The sequence below is a fragment of the Pogona vitticeps genome, chromosome 2, assembly GCF_051106095.1.
Source record: "Pogona vitticeps strain Pit_001003342236 chromosome 2, PviZW2.1, whole genome shotgun sequence".
In the NCBI taxonomy this organism is placed as follows: Eukaryota; Metazoa; Chordata; class Lepidosauria; order Squamata; family Agamidae; genus Pogona; species Pogona vitticeps.
This window is the reverse complement of record NC_135784.1, coordinates 274,782,013-274,800,142: the sequence shown is the minus strand read 5'-3', so window position 1 is coordinate 274,800,142 and position 18,130 is coordinate 274,782,013. Positions and strand designations below refer to the sequence as shown.

At 41.6% G+C, this 18,130-nt stretch overlaps 2 protein-coding genes and 1 long non-coding RNA gene across 5 annotated transcripts in view; 1 reads left to right on the top strand and 2 right to left on the bottom strand.

Moving 5' to 3' along the window:
- The window catches only part of DHFR (dihydrofolate reductase), a 31,946-nt gene extending 28,999 nt beyond the window's left edge, over window positions 1-2,947 (bottom strand). Inside the window, exons 1-2 of one of the 2 annotated variants that reach the window (XM_020790229.3) lie at window positions 2,746-2,947; window positions 833-882 (exon numbers count right to left, since the gene is read on the bottom strand). In XM_020790229.3, the coding sequence (XP_020645888.3) occupies window positions 833-882; window positions 2,746-2,831 (136 nt within the window). In that variant the 5' untranslated portion in view covers window positions 2,832-2,947. Of the gene's footprint in view, window positions 1-832; window positions 883-2,627 lie in introns of both variants that reach the window. The other variant, XM_020790230.3, reaches the window with a different exon arrangement.
- A 74-nt stretch (window positions 2,948-3,021) lies between these two features.
- Window positions 3,022-18,130, top strand: part of MSH3 (mutS homolog 3) — a 103,783-nt gene continuing 88,674 nt past the window's right edge. The window contains exons 1-5 of one of the 2 annotated variants that reach the window (XM_072992608.2): window positions 3,022-3,315; window positions 6,281-6,404; window positions 8,530-8,696; window positions 12,581-12,790; window positions 17,156-17,272. In XM_072992608.2, the coding sequence (XP_072848709.2) occupies window positions 3,124-3,315; window positions 6,281-6,404; window positions 8,530-8,696; window positions 12,581-12,790; window positions 17,156-17,272 (810 nt within the window). In that variant the 5' untranslated portion in view covers window positions 3,022-3,123. The remainder of the gene's footprint in view (window positions 3,316-6,280; window positions 6,405-8,529; window positions 8,697-12,580; window positions 12,791-17,155; window positions 17,273-18,130) is intronic. The other variant, XM_072992607.2, reaches the window with a different exon arrangement.
- LOC144587060 (uncharacterized) lies at window positions 12,362-14,126 on the bottom strand. The gene is made up of 2 exons (XR_013542226.1): window positions 13,970-14,126; window positions 12,362-13,001 (listed from the first exon to the last, which is right to left on the bottom strand). It is a non-coding gene; the product is annotated as an uncharacterized LOC144587060 (long non-coding RNA).

Genomic DNA, 18,130 nt, shown 5'->3' with positions numbered 1-18,130 from the left:
TTCCTATGGGCTTAAAACTCACCGTTCAGCGAAGATCCTCTATAGTGTGGCCATTTTCGGTGCCTCTTAAGCGAGGAATCCTTCCCAGAAAACAGTGGGCGGCCATTTTGTAACCGCTGATCAGCTGTTTTAAAATCGTCGCTTTGCGATGCTCGGTTCCTGAAGCAGGGAACCGATCATCGCAAAGCAAAAAAATAAAATAAAATAAAATTTAAAAACATAGGAAACATCGCAAAGCGATTGCTTTTGCGATCGCAAAAAAAAGTGCCGCAAAGCGATTTCATCGCTAAACGGAGCGATCACTATGCAAGGCACCACTGTATGTAGATATCACAAAACCTGTAAACATTGCTGTATCTAGATAATACATTATATGTGGATTGCAATGCTGAAAATGGTAAAAATTCTCGGTCTGAGCCATCAGTTGCTCTATTATACCACCAGCCCATTCTTTTCCAAAAGAAGATGGTCTCACAATTTTCAGATCAGGATTGCCACATAAAAGTAATTTATCATATGCATATAGTCACACTGCAACTGACAAGAAATCATATGTCAGACCTGCATGGCTCTTAAAATTATAGGAGGGTAAATCTCTTTCACTGCAACATAGCATGAGTTCAAATAGGCCATTTGTTCAAAATCTTGTAATATGCTTAACCATTATGGGATATGACAGTAGATTTTGGTGTCTTTTCATTTTTTTTAACTTTTACTTTTTGAACAAATGGAGAACAAAGCCAGTCTTGAGAATGTACATATTACACAAAGCATTATGTACTTGTAAAATACACCAACAGACATTAGAAGCACAGGAAAAGAGCACATATACCTTCTTGTGTAGATGTCGTGGTCATTTTATGGAAATATTTAAGCTCATTCCTGTTAAAAAACAACAAAAAAAAATGGTTTGATGTTCCCTGCAAAGACATTGATTATCACCACTTCTCCAATTCTGTTTCCAAGCCTTTGACAGTTGCTTCATTGAAATCTGTCACTGCAAATGATCTCCAAGTCACTCCAGCTGCAGCCCATGAAATTAGTGGTCATGGAAGTTGTGTTCTAACACCAGCCAGAGGAGTTCCTCACTCCTGCTCTAAGGTATAAGGACAGCAAAGCCCACACGTGTCAACATTTCTTGACCAATGTTGATTCCCTGCTAGAAAAGGCAGCAGCCCAGGAATAAGTATAGAATGACCTCATCATATCTGGCACTTAAAAGGACAACAACGTAATAAGAAAAATACATTCTAAAGAGAATCAGAAATGCTCCACTGCATTTTATATTGGACAAATGACCGAACATGGACATCAGGAATAGAAATATCTGGAATCCAGTAGCTAAACACTTCATTCTTCCTGCACTTCCTCACAGATTCTCTGATCTCAGAGTTGCAGTCCTCGAACAAACAAATTTCAACAACAGAGTCCAAAGGACGCTTTCTGAATAAGAATATATCAGGAGGTTCAGCAAACTCTAGGCTTTAAAAAACTGGATTCCTATGTTATTAAGTACAGTACACCAATCTAATCCTCTCAACCCTTATTACCCAGTCAAGCCTTACCACCATTGTGATGGAATTAATCACTTTGTATTGTCTGTTATAGATTTAGTTTTAAAGAGTTGGCAGGAGGAATGGTTGGCAGCTTAGAACTGTTGCCAACAGTTTTATACTCCCCCCTAGAAACACAGCCACCCCCATTTATGTCAAGACGTGTACTTGAACACACAAAAACTTCTGAAAAATAAAAACCACGTTATCTTACAAGTGCTATTTGATAAGTGCAGGTTTCTAAAGAGGTACCTGTTGCAACAAGGAGGAAATCCCACAACACCTTAAAAGGTAAAGGTTCCCCTTGACAGTTTTTGTCCAGTCGTGTTCGACTCTAGGGGCAGTGCTCATCCCCGTTTCCAAGCCATAGAGCCAGTGTTTTGTCTGAAGACAATCTTCCATGGTCACATGGCCAGTGCGACTTAGACACGGAACGCTGTTACCTTCCCACCAAAGTGGTCCCTATTTATCTACTTGCATTTGCATGCTTTTGAACCGCTAGGTTGGCGGGAGCTGGGACAAGCGACGGGCGCTCACTCGGTCGTGTGGATTCGATCTCACAACACCTTAAAGGCTAGCAAATTCATCATAATACAGTAATGGTGTTTCACTTTCTTCTACTTGGAAAACAGCGGACAGCCCAGTGGAAAGGAGAGTAAGAGATGCAAAGGAGCTGCAGGGACAGCCTTCTCTACCACTGAGGTTGGCCTCTGTACCCAAAATGGGGGGCAAGGAATTTTTTCATCCTTCATGCTGAGGCAGGAAGTCTTGGGTCTGGGCCAATCCGATATTGATTCCTGGCAGCAACCCGAATCAGGCCATCTGCCAGTTCTCTTCATGCCACCTCAGGATCGGCCGGGCGTTGACCCCTGTTCTGGGTTCAAAGGGCCAGGCAGCCGAGGTTCAGGCAGGAAAGGGCACCCTGTGCTCGGCACACAGGGAGAAAAGAAGAGCGACAATGCCCAGAGAAGATAATACGTAGGATAATATTCTGGGTGGGGTGGGTCGTCTCCCGGTATTCATAATTAACATTTAAAATCATTTTGGGCAAAAATCTGAGACGACGACAATTACCCTTCCCAGCCTAGGCTGATGCCATGCGATGCAGCAGCGCCTACTGGAGGAGGAGTAGCTCTCCTTCTCTGTAAAACGCGTGGGAAATGATGAAAGTAACGGGAGATCCCGCCTTTACCTCAGCGGGGGCCAAGGGAGCGTCCCGTCCTTCCCAATGCCCATGTTCTTGCCTACAGCAACGATGGAATACAAGGAGCGCGCCATCCTCCTCCCGCGCTTATGACTTTTGGAACAACCGATTGATTGACGGACAACCGCTGCCGGAGCACGCGCAGGAGGGACAAGACCCGCCCCCCCAAGGGGCGTGCCATTACGCTGTCGTAATGAGCTCTCATCTTTTTACGACCTGCTCTCCCGCGGCCGAGCGCGCTTTCGCCGTCGTAAAGACGAGGAGGAGGAGCCGACGAAGCCGGCTTCTGTGAGCCCGCCTGTATCCTAGACTACCCGGCGCGAGTCTCTGCCTTCAGAGCTGCCCTCTTCCTCCTCGCGTGCTAGAATGCCGCGGGGGCGAAAACGACCTCAGCCTGGCAGGGACTCTCGAGGGCAGCCGGTCTTAAGTAGATTTTTTCAGCCGGTTGGACCCCTGAAGTCAAGCGCTTATGCTTCGGCGCTCGTCTCCGTCCGCGGCGCGGAGGAACGGCAGGAGGGCTCGGTGGCGGCGGCGGCTCCCGCGCTGGCTCGGCCTGCGGTGCGCGCCCGGTTGGCATGGGAGAGAGGGTGGCAGCGGCGGCGGCGGGGGACAGCCTGGGCGAGGGGGGGCCCTGACCTCACGCCCTGCCTTCGTATGGCTGGAGCCCAGTCTCCTCGTTCCCAGGGGGTCCTCCTCATCCCGTTTCCCCCCCTCGTATGGCGCCCTCCATACGGTCCCCAAAACAAAACACGTTGGGGGGCTTCTTAAGAACAACTCCCTGCTTCCGCTGATGTTTTTATCATTTGTGGGGAAGGCTTTGGTCTCATCCGGTTCTCCTTGAGCGCTTCGAGGAGAGCTACGCACAGCAGTGTTGTTTTTTTAGTAGATCAGCTCTTCTGGCTTCGCGAAGGAAGTATCTGCCTTGAACAAGGGCCACCCAGTGACCGTTGTCTTAAAAAAAGCTCTCTCGTTGGAAGGCTTGGTGTATTTTAGTTTATTTGAGTTTGACTCGTGTTTATCCTGCCCCAAGAGGATAAGGAACAGATAAGAGAGGTTACCCAATGAAGTTATGTAGCAGGGAATTCAAGAAGGAAGTGCTTCTTCACGTGGCAAAGAGTTAAATCGAGGAATTTCTAGCACAAAATTCAGTGATTACCAGCGAAGGGGCTTTAGAAGGATGTTAGATAAGGTTAAGCAAAGCGTGCTGCTTATATACCGCCCCCTAGTGCTTCAAGCGCTATCTGGCCAGTTTGTTTACAAGTTATAATTATGCAGGCTACACATTCCCCCCCCCCCCCCCCCGTGAGCTGGGTACTCATTTTACTGACCTGGGAAGGATAGAAGGCTGAGTCAACCTTGAGCCGGCTACCTGGGATTGAACCCCACATCCTGAGCACAGTTTTGGCTGCAGTACAGCGATTTAACCACTGCGCCACAAGTCTGGATGATACAGTTATGCCTGCTATTTGTGAACATTTTTATTTATAGTTTCCCAGATAATATGTCTCTGTATAGCAGTTGCTAGAGAACATGAGAAGGAAGGTACTGTTGCATTCATTCTTGTGACCTTCCTGTTAGCACCTAGCTAGCCTTCGTGGGAATGCCATGCTATAATAGATAGGACTTTGGCTTGATCTGGCCCTGGTGTCCTGTATATATAACAGAAAATGTATGGTATAATCACTCATTCCTTTCAAGTGAGTTCTGAGAGGAAGGTTGTGCATTCAAATAATTTGTTACCTTATATGTGTGGTAAGAAACAGAAAGCAGGTGAATATCTCAGCATTAAGCATCTGTTGCTCACACCTGTCCCCAGCATGTTCTACATTCACTCTGGATGTTTTCATTTTAATATTTGTAGAAATTTGCTAACATTTTATAAGACGGCTGGAAAATGTGTTAACAATGCATGGTATTTTCAGAATTTATGAACTACACTCTCCAGATGTCTGCATGAATTCCTCCAGCTGCACATCTGAGGGCTTTAGCCACCTCACCCCAATCGTTTCAGGAGCCTGTAATCACTTTTATCTGAGAAATAATAGTCTCTCTTGAACATAATGAAGACAGAGGATGTGGCTGGTTGGAGCTACAGTACATCCTATGGGAACTGCAGGGCATTATGGGTTTCGTATTCTCCTTGCCTGTTATGTTTCATACAAAGTGCTTCTCAAGCAACTACCAGATATGCCTTGGAGTTTCACGAGACCTTATCCCTGCCTAGCCACTTCCTCATTTTTCTCATTTGGAAGAGAGAAGCCATTGTTTCTCAGTTGTAAATGTTTGCAAAAACCTGAGAGGACTGGTTTTCTTTCTTTGTTTTTGCTAAGGCCCCCAGAAGTCTGACTGGTGGAATTCCTGCAGATGGCAAAGGGACTGTCAATTATATTTTGGTAGCTGTGTGAGATAGTACAGTGGTGCCTCGCACAGCGAGGTTAATCCGTCCCGGATTAACCCTCGCTGTGTGAAACATCGCTGGGCGGTAAGAAAAAACCAATTGGAACTCATTAAACAGTGTTTAATGCGTTCCACTTGGGCCGAATACTCACCGTTCAGCGATGCTTCCCTATGGCCGGCAGCCATTTTCGCGCCCTCCCCTCGCGCCCATTGGGGGCATCGTCTGCGATCGCATTAGTGATCGCAAAAGCGTCACCATAGAGCGAATTCATCGCTCTACGGGGCGCTTGTTCTGAGAGGCACCACTGTACTTGCTAATGAGAAACCTGAAATGTTCAACAATCATTCATATTAAGAAGGAAGTGGTCATATTATTCTGTTCACTTGTATTCTCTGCTTGGGCATCATCTTGGATACAAGGGTGATGTTTGAATTTATTATTGATCCAATTTATGCCCCATCCTTTCTCCTAAGAGTTCACAAGGACTACAAATCTACATTAAAACATTTAAAATCATGAATTACAAGTATCTAAAATCACATCCAGAACCACAAAATAGTATATTTTAATATTTTGAACGCATATTTGTCATATTTTTATTTTCTTGTTTATTTTTTGGATTTCTATCCCGCCCATCTAGACCAAAGGTTTACAGTGGTGCCTTGCATAGCGACGTTAATCGGTGCAGCAAAAATCGCTGCAAAGCGATTTCGTCACTATGCGATTTTAAAAAGCCCATAGGAATACATTGAAACCCCTTCAGTGCGTTCCTATGGGCTTAAAACTGACCTTTAAGCGAAGATCCTCCATACGGCGGCCATTTTCGCTGCCCAGTAAGCAAGGAATCCGTCCCTAAACACAGTGGGCGGCCATTTTTTTACCCGGCAGCCATTTTGGAACCGCCAATCAGCTGGGGGAAAATCATCGCTTTGCGATAATCGGTAAGCGAAACAGGGTACCGATCATCACAAAGCGATTTTTCCCCATTTAAAACATCACAATGCGATCGCAAAAAGTTCGTCAGTGTGCAATTTCGTTGTTAAATGGGGCGCCCGTTAAGCGAGGCATCACTGTACTCTCTTACACAGTAAACAGATTGAATTTGCTTAAACTGCTATTTTTTAGGCTCAAGAACCTAATGGAAAAAAGAGGAAATTTGGAAAGAAGCAAGAACATGCTGACAGATTTTCAAAATCTCTGGAGAGCACAAGAAAGGAAGATGGCAGTACCATGACTGTGCTGGAAACTGGTGGGTTGCATAAGCGAGCCTGTAATTATAATGAAACACTTCCTCTTTACATGTATTCCTTCTGCCTCAGATTCAGTCAGTGGAATCCGAGGACAGAACTTTTACTAATTCTTTCTCAGGGCTGCTATGTTAATTTAATTAATTAATATCATTCTTTAGGCCTTACCTCAATTTAAAAGCTGTTCTAGAAACTCTTATACTTGTTGTCAAAATCCAGAGCTGCCCCAGATTGTACAGAAGCTACAGTCCTGTATCTAGCTTCATGAAAGTAAACCCTGTGAACTTATTGGAATTAGTTTTCTAAGCAGACATGTTGAAATGCACTGTCAGGAGGCATATGATGCCTTCATAGCTGTAGTGATAGTTCCATCAAATTACATTTAGAGTTCTGCGGAAGATAGACATATATGATCATTTGTATGTAAGGTTGATCCTCATCTGCCTAAATGTGTTCTGCTTCATGCAGACACTTCTGGATTTGACATTAAGAACACAATTCTATGCAAACTCTCTTGTAAATAAGTCCGTCTCTACACAGCGGGGTTTAGTGCTGTGTAAATATGTATAAGATTGTGTACAATAGTGATTAGACTTTGTATAAAATGCAGTTTTGGAAGCTCAGGGTTACCATACCCATCAATTGATATTTATATGAATTTCGCTTTGTAGTTATTTGGAACAGGGCATTTAACATCCTAGCGCCCACACGCATCAACAATTCTTATTTTTTGTGTTCACATTGAAACAACACTTGATCATTCTTGTAAGCCTTCTTAGTGCAGCTCAGACTTGCTATCTATTTTTTGGGATGCACTAAATATTTTATCTTGACTTTATGTATGGTTTTATATTGTATTAATTTTTGTAGACCACTTTGAAGCAGTTTATACACATTTGTAAATAAAATAAATCTCATGGGCCAGATTTAATAGTTTGATAAGCCAAACTAAAGTAGGCCCATTGAATTGGTGGGACTTGTATAAATGTAGAGATAACAAATTCCATTTATTAAGTGGGTCTAGTAAATTAGGTATGGATTTATCCTAGTGTGTTTATATGTGAGATTTTTACAAATAAAAATGTTATGTACTTAAATGTAAAGTGGATGTCTATGAAAAGTTTGTTGGTATACATTTATATTAAAATTTACCTCTTCCCTCTTTATTTGTGAATCTGAGACCTTTTTCTGACCTCACTACAGTGGGGTCTCAACTTACGAACGGCTCGACATACGAACGTTTCGACTTACGAACTGCTCTCATAGGAATATATGGACTCGACTTACGAACTTAGATTCGAGTTACGAACTCTTTTTTTCCCTTTTTTTAAAAGCTAAGTCATCTTAGGTCAAAAGGAAAAAAGAAAAAATTATCCCCCTCTAGTGGCAGAAGGCGGAATAGCAGCTTCCCATTAGTTTCTATGGACGAAAAGAGCAGATACGGATTAAATGGTTTTCAGTGCATTCCTATGGGAAATGCAGATTCGACTTAAGAACTTTTCGACTTGAGAACTGCCTTCCAATACCAATTAAGTTCGTAAGTCGAGACCCCACTGTATGTGTGTAGGTGATACACAACACCTATCTGAAAAGCCTTTTAGTTAAAAGAAAACACTCTCAATTATATTACATTGCATTTCAACTAAAACTGTAAATTGTATCACAAGTATTATTGACATTAATATACTGTATAATGTACCATTGGTGTGCATAATACTTTAAAGAATACAAGAAGGCAGATGTCTGTCCTGAACAGTTTATAATATAAAATCTAATTCAGAAGAACAGAAGGGGAAGCAAAGTGGGGTCAGGGTAGTTAGTTGCATGTCCTGTTCTTATGTGTCTATATGTTTAAGAGTTAATTGTAGTCATGGATATATGTGTAATATCACTAGAGTGGTGGCAGGAATGGTGGCAGTGTGAGTGGGTTATGGTTCATTGCTGATACAGTTTTGTTGTGTTAAAGAAAGATCTGGCACAGACCTGAAATTTAAAAAAAGCAGTAAATGGATAAGCAAATATATGCAGAAAATGAAAGGGCTTGGGAGGAAATATGGGAAGTTCTCTTTTGGACATGGCAAGTTTAACTTGAAACAAGTTTTTTGTTGTTGTTTGCTAATACAATAGAACCCAAGAAATGTGGCCCCCTTCAAATATGTCCAAAGACTTTGGAAAAATTGAGAGAATTTTCTAGCAATTTGGAATATCCAAGTAACAGAACTCATCCATCAGTAGATTTGAAAGAAAGCCGTCAGCATGTGATTAGAAACAATGAAACTCAGAACACTACTAAGGTAAGTAGGGTTTTTTGCCTTGGTGCCTCTTAATTTAATTATTGAATACATATTTTTGGATTAAGGAACATGGTGTCTTATACAGATTATTCATTGATCTGGGCACAGACTGGTCCATGTTTGAAGTGGAGCTCAGATGTTTGCTGGAAGGGGGGAAATTGTCAGGGTTTACACAGTGACTGTAGGTAGAGTTGAATCTAAGAGTTGATTAGGCCAAAGCTAAACTTTTCCCACTTCCCCCACCTCCTTCCCTTCTCTTATTCATCTTTCCATTGCAACAGACTGCCAGGAGAAGAACAGACTTCAGAAGATTTAATTAATCTCTTTCATAAAACTTTTGAAATGAAGTTGAGGGCCACATGCAGCCTTAGGGCTTCAGTTGCTAACTCAACTTTTACTTCAGTAGAGTAAGAATGGAAGTACAGTAGTCAAAATCTGGAAAAATTAGTAATGCATATTTTAGGATGAAAAACAGTTACAATCCAGTTACTGTTTTGGTTTAAACTAGTATTTGATGGACAGGTGAGTGGTATTCTTAATAAGTTTCAGGAACTTTAATGAATCTTTAAACTTAATCGAACAAATAGCAGATTGCTTGGAGGAAAAGGCGATGAATTGAAACCAAGAATAATGAAGACATTGAAATAGTCATGGTTAGTTAAAATTAATGTCTTACTGATATACATTAAATTAATCATATAGCATTACTGTATAGCAAAGTGGAAAAATCATACCGTCAATCCTCGACTTACAAACGGCCCTATTTACAAACATTTCGACTTACGAACCACTCTGATAGAAAAATATTGACTCAACTCGCAAACTTAGATTCGAGTTATGAATAAAAAAAAGCGCGTGGGAGATGGCGAAAGCGTGAAATTTGAACTTTCACTTAACTGTTGGCCAGTGAAGAGGGTGCCTGTCTGCTTCCTTGCTCTTCCCAGCGTTTTGAGAGTGGATTTGGAGACAGTCTTCAGACTGCCTGGTACTGCCTGGTATTGCCTGGTACAGTGCTGTACGGACTGTATTTTTATTTTTTGGCTTTTTTTAAATTTTGGATTTTTGGATTTTTAAAAGGTGTTCCCTCCCTCCTTTGCTGCCCCCTTTCCTCCCAAAAGGTGCTTGTATTGGCTTGTCTTGATTGAAAATGTGCTTTTCAAGGTGATCTGTTGAAAAGGTGTCTGTTCCCTCCTTCCCTCCCTCTTTTCTTTCCTTTTTTTAAAAACCTAAGTCATCTTAGGTTAAAAGGAAAAAAATATATTCTGCCCCTATTTATTTATTTATTTATTTATTTTATATCCCGCCGATCTAGTCGATTAAGACCACTCTAGGCGGCTTACAGCAATAATATGACAATATAAATAAAAACAGTCTTCAATAAAGGGAAAACTTAGGACAAATGGGACAGACATTAGAAAAGGTAGAAGAGGGAAAGTCAGGAATTGGCTGAGGGGAAGGCCTGCCGAAACATCAGTGTTTTTAGTTGTTTTTTAAAAATACCCAGCGAGGGAGCCGCGCGGATATCAGGTGGTAGGTTATTCCAGAGGCGAGGAGCCACCGCCGAGAAGGCCCAATTTCTTGTCTTTTCTTTCCGGGCCTCCCTCGGCGTTAGGCTCCTCAGCCTCACCGCCTGACTCGCACGAGTGACATGGGTAGATCTTGGTGGAAGTAGGCGTTCCGTCAAGTATCGAGGCCCTAAGCTGTTTAGGGCTTTATACGTAATCGTTAACACTTTGAAGTTGATGCTGAATCGGATGGGCAGCCAATGCAATGCGGCCAGAGTGGGTGAAATGTGTTGGTATTTTTTCACACCACTGAGAAGTCTGGCCGCAGCATTCTGCACCACCTGAAGTTTCCGCAGCAGCCTCAAAGGCAGCCCCACATAGAGCGCATTGCAGTGGTCTAATCTTGAGATTACGAGCACATGCACCAAGGTAGTGAGGGCCCCCACATCAAGGTAGGACCGCAGCTGGGCTATCCGCCTAAGATGATAGAAGGCGTTTCGGACCACAGATGCCACCTGGGACTCCATAGTAAGTGCTGGGTCCAGATGGATCCCCAAACTGCGAACCCCATCCTTGGCGGGGAGGGTCACCCCCCCCGAAAGAGAGGGAGTTTCCCAAACCCCCCACTGTGGGGACGCCCACCCTTAGTACCTCCGTCTTGTCCTAGTGATAGGAATGGATTAACTGGCTTTGCATTAGTTCCTATGGGAACTAATGATTTGAGTTACAAACCGCCCCTCAATTTAGGAACCAAAAACAGCTGGAACGGATTAATTGGTTTTCAGTGCATTCCTATGGGAAATGCTGATTCAACTTACGAACTTTTCGACTTACAAACTTCCTTCCGGAACGCATTAAGTTTGTAAGTCAAAAGCTATACTCCTGTAATCTCCCCCCAGTTGTTACAATATTTATTAGTGGTGCAGGCAAGGGTCTGATGGAGAGAAATTCAACCAATGCAATCCTGGAGAGTAGTGTGTGCAGAAGCTGCTGCTAGCAGTAGCAAGTGTAAGCCTTTCAAATGCAGCTGTGTAGTAGAGCTGGGTTTGCATCCATAGCCACTCTATTCTTCTGAAAGGGATCAAGGTGATCTCTCATGAAAGCTAGCATTGGATTTTGTCCCCATTATAACTACTAAGAAGAAAGATGAGTACAGAAAATAAAATTAAAAATTAAACATCTTTCCGTGGAGAAAGGGAAACAATGCCATGTCACCTTCATTTTGTGCCCACCCAATCAGCATAGCTGTGGAAAAGATAGGAGTTTTGCCTCATTGCTCCTATATACTACTTGAGATTCCTTAATTTATAGTCACAGGAGCATAAGTGTTTCAGTGATGACAGTGACAGGGGTTTCTCTGAAGTAGTGCTTTTATATGCATGTTTGCTCAGAAGAAAGCCTCACTAAGTTAAATAAGGCTTACTTAGCAGTAAGTTGCTATTAGGAGCCTATCATTAGCTTTTCACATAATTCTGGCAATTATATATTTTGATAATGTTTTATACATTTTTTCCTTTTTTATCGAATTCCATATAAAATATAGAAAATATTATGCAGCTGTGTTTTTTCGCTATATGTATATAAAAATCTATGTATAGTACATTTAATGTACCAGTTACGGGATGAGACAGAAGTCTTCATAAACAGTAAAATGTTTTTGGATAGGACATTTAACACGGTCCGGATTTAAAGTTAGAAAAATGATTCCTGATACCTGTCTTTGAGAAGTGACTATAAATAAAGGATCTGCAGTGAACTTGCAGAACTGTTATCTTGAACCATTGCATGCCACTAATGTATGTGCTCTCACATTATCTCAATCTTTCTGTACAGCATTTTGAGGAATTGTACAGTATTTGAAACTGCATGCCATCGTGTGCTTCAGCTTATTACCTTAGTGTGACTTTCAGCTCTGTTTTCTTCTACGATCTAGAAAGTCTAATGTATATACGGTTTAATAAAGAATGCCTTGATATTGAAATGTTGGGCTGGAATTCAAATCTGCATTAATTCAGTAGTTCTGACCAGAGATGGGGACTTGGGTTGCGGGACTCAGTGTCAAGTCAGACTTAAATCACACTTGTGACTCAACTTGGGTTTTTTCCCCCCCAGTGATTTGGACTCATGACTTGGACCTCAGCCATTCCTTCCCTTTTTTTCTGGGGGAAAAAAGCTTATTTTTAATAGGGACTCAGATTTTGGTCTTGGGATTCAGGACTTGGTACCAAAGACTCGGACATGGGACTTGGACCCAAAGACTCACCAACATCCCTGGTTCTGACTGGGAAACTTAGCCTCTGTTTGACTAAGACTCGTTTACATTTGTTAAGTGTTGACATGTGTATTTCTTCATGCTTATGTAATTTCTTCCCTCCACAGGAAGAAATTTGTCCTAGTATAAGCCAATCATTTGACTCAAATTCATGTGAAAACACCCAAAATATTTCTGATACGGCTTTCAAAAAAACAACAAAACCTGTATATACACCACTTGAGCTCCAGTTCCTTGAAATGAAAAAGCAGTATAAGGATGCTATTTTGTGTGTTGAATGTGGTTATAAGTACAGATTTTTTGGAGAAGACGCAGAGGTAAAACACTTATCCACAGTATTGTGCTGCATGTATGAACTGTTTTGTTTGTTTGTTTGCTTGCTTTAAATAATCATAAATCCAATTTTTGAAATATAAATTATGGCTTTAAATCACGATTTAATTTTTTAAATAATTTGATATTTTGACTATGTAAATCACTTAAATCAATTTGATTTTTTAAAAATCATTTATTTATTTATTTATTTGACTTACAGTGGTGCCTCGCATAACGTTTTTAATTGGTTCCAAAAAAAAAAACCTTATGCGAAAAAAACTTTATGCGAAACACCATTTCCCATAGAGATGCATTGGAAACCGGTTAATCCGTTCCAATAGGCACGGATTGCCGTCCTTAAGCGAAAAAACCCATAGGAAACATCGTTAAACGATACAATGTATCCTCCATTGGAATGTATTGTAGCTGACTCAATAGGTTTCAATGGCTTTGCGAAGTCAATTTTTGCAAAATCAAGTGTGTCATAAAAGGGTCAAAAATGGTTTTAAATGCTTGGATTAGCTTCTGCACCCTCTAAAACGGATGCAAAAGTTAATTTGGCTTTGATCTGACTTTTCGTTAATTAATGGTGAATTTTTTTCCCCCAACTTTTGACAGCTGTCAAAATCTGACAGCTCCATTATTTCCTATGGGGGAAGAAAAAATTCACAAAAAATTAATGAAGACTCAGCAACTGTTCTAAATTCTTGGGTTCGTTAGAGGACCACCTAAGTTGTGTGCAAACCTGATTTGGCTTTGATCTGAACTTTCGTTAATTTTTTGTAAATTGTTTTCTCCCCCATAGGAAAGCATGGAGCTGTCAGATTTTGACAGGTCCATTGGTTCCTATGGGCCAAAAAACAAAAATTCACAAAAAATTAACGAAACGTCAAATCAAAGCCAAATCAGGTTTGCACATGACTTAAGGGGTCCTCTAACGAATCCAAGCATTTAGAACCGTTTTGGACCCTTCTAAGACACTTTTTAAATTGAAAACAAAAAAAACGTTAAGCGAAGCAGGGGACCTAAAACCAAAAACGTTAAGCGAAGCATGGTCCCAAAAACGCTATGTGAAAATCGCCCATAGGGAAAAACGTTATACGAAGCACAATCTGCCTCTGAAAAAATAAACGTTAAGCGAAAAAAACGTTAAACGAAGCAAACGTTAAGCGAGGCACCACTGTATTTGATTTATACCCCGCCTATCTGGTCTACTCGGCCACTCTAGGCGGCTCCCAGTATAGGATAAAACAATAAAACACAAGAACATTACATAATCATTTGATACAGTTACAATAAAATAGAGTGAGAATAAAATAAGAAGGAATAGAAAAGAAATCAGGTACAGTGGTGCCTCGATTAACCCTCGCTCAGCGAATCCATCGCTAAGTGAAACAAAAAAGCCCATAGGAACGTATTAAAACTGATTTAATACGTTCCTATGGACTTAAAACTCACCGTTGTGCGAGTTTCTTCCATTGCGGCGGCCATTTTGGATGCCTCGTTAGCGAGGCAAAACCGGTCGCCATTTTGTTTTAGCGGCGGCCATTTTGGAACCGCCGATCAGCTGTTCACTATGCTTTGATCGCGTCCGCGCGATCATCGCATAGCGAAAAAAGCCCATAGGGGCCATCGCTGAGCGAACGCTCCAGCGATGGCCTGGGACCCTTCGTTATGCGGTTTCATCGCATAGCGAAGCGTTCGCTATGCGAGGCACCACTGTATTGACTGCAGGGAAGGCCTGGATGTACAACCATGTTTTTAATTGGGTTTTAAAGATTCCCAGCCTAGAGGCTGCACGAATCTCTGAAGGGAGGTTGTTCCAGAGGCTAGGAGCCACTGCCGAGAAGGCCCGGTTTCGTGTCTTTTCCTTCTGGGCCTCTCTCAGCGTCAGGCTCCTCAGCCTCACCTCCTGACTCGCGTGGGTGATCCAGGTAGACCTTGGTGGGAGCAGGCGTTCCACCAAATATCGAGGTCCTAAACCGTTTTATCCATCCTGTTTCTAAGAATGGCAAAACTTTCGGATCATAACATTGATACTGGCAAAAGATTTGTGTAATGGCCTTTTTTGAGCTGCTGTATCTCAATGGCTTATACCCAGTATGTTAATGTAGTAAGTCACGAATAGAGTACAGTAGTCCCATTGAATCAGAGGAACTTAGATAGGAGTTGACTCACCAAATCCTTGCTGATTCAGTGGGCGACAAAAAAGGCCAGTGTGGCTTTACAAAAAGCTCAGGGAGGACTTAAAAACCAAAATAGACATGTACAGGAAATGGAAAGAAGGCCAGGCCACCAAGGATGATGGGTACGGACAAGTAGCAAGGAAATGCAGGGATGGCATTATGAGGGCAAAAGCTGAGAATGAGCTGAGGTTAGCTAGACATACTAAAAGCAATAAAAAAGCATTCTTCGGGTATGTGAGTAGCAAAAGACATAGAAAAGACATCAGGGCACAACTCCGCAATGGAGATGGGAAAATGGTAACAGAGGACAAAGAAAAGGCAGAGGTGCTCAATTCATATTTTAGTTCAGTCTTTTCCCATAAGACACACTATGAACGTCCAAACAAATTGGAAGTGCAAGTGGCGGGGACAGGATTGTACCTGGAGGTAGATAAACAAATAGTCAAGGAATACCTTACTACCTTGAATGAATTCAAATCTCTGCATCCGAGAGTACTGAAGGAATTGGCGGAAGAACTCTCAGAATAGCTATCCATTATTTTCTTGAAATCATGGGAAGTGAGTGAAATCATGGGAAGTGAGGTGCCAGAGGATTGGAGGAGGGCCAGTGTTGTTGTCCCTGTCTTCAAAAAGGGCTAAAAAGAGGAACCTGGGAACTACAGACCAGTCAGCCTGACATCAATCCCAGGCAAAATTCTGGAACAGATGATAAAGCAGTCATTGTGCAAGCGCCTAGAAAACAATGCAGTAATAACTAGAAGCCAACATGGATTCGTCAAGAACAAATCCTGCCAAACTAATCTTTTTTTTTTAATCAGGTAACCTCCCTGATAGAGGGAATGCTGTAGATGTATATCTTAACTTCAGCAACGCTTTTGACAAAGTGCCCCATGATATAATGATTAGCAAGCAAACTAGGTGTGGACTGGATAGATCAAGTGTCAGGTGGAAACACAAATGGCTACAGAATTGTACTCAGAGGGTGATGCTTAATGGGTCCTTCTCTAACCGGGAGGAGGTAACAAGTGGGGTGCCCCAAGGCTCAGTCCTCTTTAGTATTTGTATTAATGACTTGGATGAGGAAGTGCCAAATTGGACGGAATAGCTAATACCCTAGAAAACAGAAACAAAATTCAAAATGACATTGATAGGATGGAGCACTGGGCTGAAAGCAACAGAATAAAATTCAACAGGGATAAGTGCAAAGTACTGCACCTCAGAAAAAGAAACCAATTGCACAGTTACAAGATGGGGGATACCTGGCTCAGCAAAACTGCGAGCGAGAAGGATCTTGGAATTGTCGTAGATCACAAGCTAAATACGAGCCAGCAGTGTGATGTGGCTACAAAAAAGGCAAATGCTATTTTAGACTGCATTAATAGAAGTATAATTTCCAGATCCCGCGAGGTGCTAGTCCCCCTCTATTCAGCACTGGTTAGGTATTGTGTGAAGTTGTACTCTCTCAATCTAGTTTGAGTATTGTGTTGAGTTCTGGACACCACACTTCAAGAACGATGCTAACAAATTGGAACAAGTTCAGAGGAGAGTGACAAGGATGATTGGGGCTGGAAACCAAGCCTTGTGAGGAAAGGCTGAAAGAACTGGGCATGATAAACCTTGAGAAAAGAAGACTGGGGGCTGATACGATAGTACTTTTCAAATATTTGAAAGCTTGTCATACAGAGGAGGGGAAGATCTGTTCTCTGTCATCCCAGAGTGCAGTGCAGGACACACAACAATGCACTCAAAGGGAGCCAGATTTCGGTTGAATATCAGGAAAAAACGTCCTAGCTGTTAGAGCAGTATGATGGTGGAACCAGTTACCTTGGTAGCTGGTGAGTGCTCCAACACTGGAGGCATTCAAGAAGGCATTAATCACCCAGCAGATATGCTTTGATTGTATTCCTGTGCTGAGCAGGGGTTTAGACTTGATGGCCTTGTAGGCCCTTTCCAACTTCATTTTTCTATGATTCTATGCTGTAGTTGCAACTTACTACACTAAGCAACAGGATTTTAACCTCTGTAGAATTGCTTAAAATTCATTGCTAGTAGCATGTCAACAAGTCTCTTCTTTTTGTTGTGAGAATGTTTTTCAAAAGTTTTATTTGATGATACTTCCTCATTAACTAGCTTTATGCACACAGGAGATCTATGTATTTTCAGTGCTCTCATGTTTTATAGATTGCTGCAAAGGAACTGAACATCTACTGTCATAAAAATCACAACTTTATGACTGCGAGCATACCAACTCACAGACTATTTGTTCATATTCGGCGTCTTGTAGCAAAGGGATACAAGGTTTGTTTTAAAACCAGATTTCTCGCTATTCTTGTTTTGAACTGTGCTTTCCTAGTTACACATTTTTTTCTTCTTTGATTGAAAATATATTAAAATAGTCTCTTCTGCAAACAAAATAATTTGTGTGCAACTGTGCACTGTTCTTGCTTGTGCTTGATCTGGAGTCTGGAATTACAAATAATCTGAGTCAGATTTTGTGTTTGTTTTTGGAATCATCAAAAGGTAAATCTCAGACTCATTGATTCTTTAACTCTATATTCATTTCACTGCTTTGTGATATATTCTTCGCCATCTGCTTCTACTTTTCTGTGTGTTTATTTAAATTGTTACGGTTTCAGGCTCATTAAAGGAAACTGCCTAAAATCAAGCCAGATGGCTGAACCATTTAGGTCAGTGTTAGTTGCTGTATTTGGCAGATGAGGTCTTGTATTGGAAGGGTGATATGGATTCATCTCACTCATTCAGTACTTGTTTGAGCAGACATGATGGAGCAAGTGTGTTCAATTTTGTTCTGATGTTACAACAAAGTTATGATGAGTCACAACAGTCCATCAGATTGAAAGACAGAGAGGCCAGAGGAAAAGAAATGGTTCAGGAAATGACATATTCTTAATGCACATTGTGGAAGAACACTGAAACAGTATGAATATGTGCAGAGAAATTACCGTGTTTCTCCAAAAATAAGACAGAGTCTTATATAAGTTTTTGCTTCAAAAAACTCACTAGGGCTTATTTTAAGGGGATGTTTTATTTTACAGTCATGTTATCTTCTTCTGGTTGCTGCACAATGGTGGAGGGTGGGGTTTCACTTAAGTGGGGCTTATTTTTGGAGTAGGGCTTATATTAAGATCATCCGGA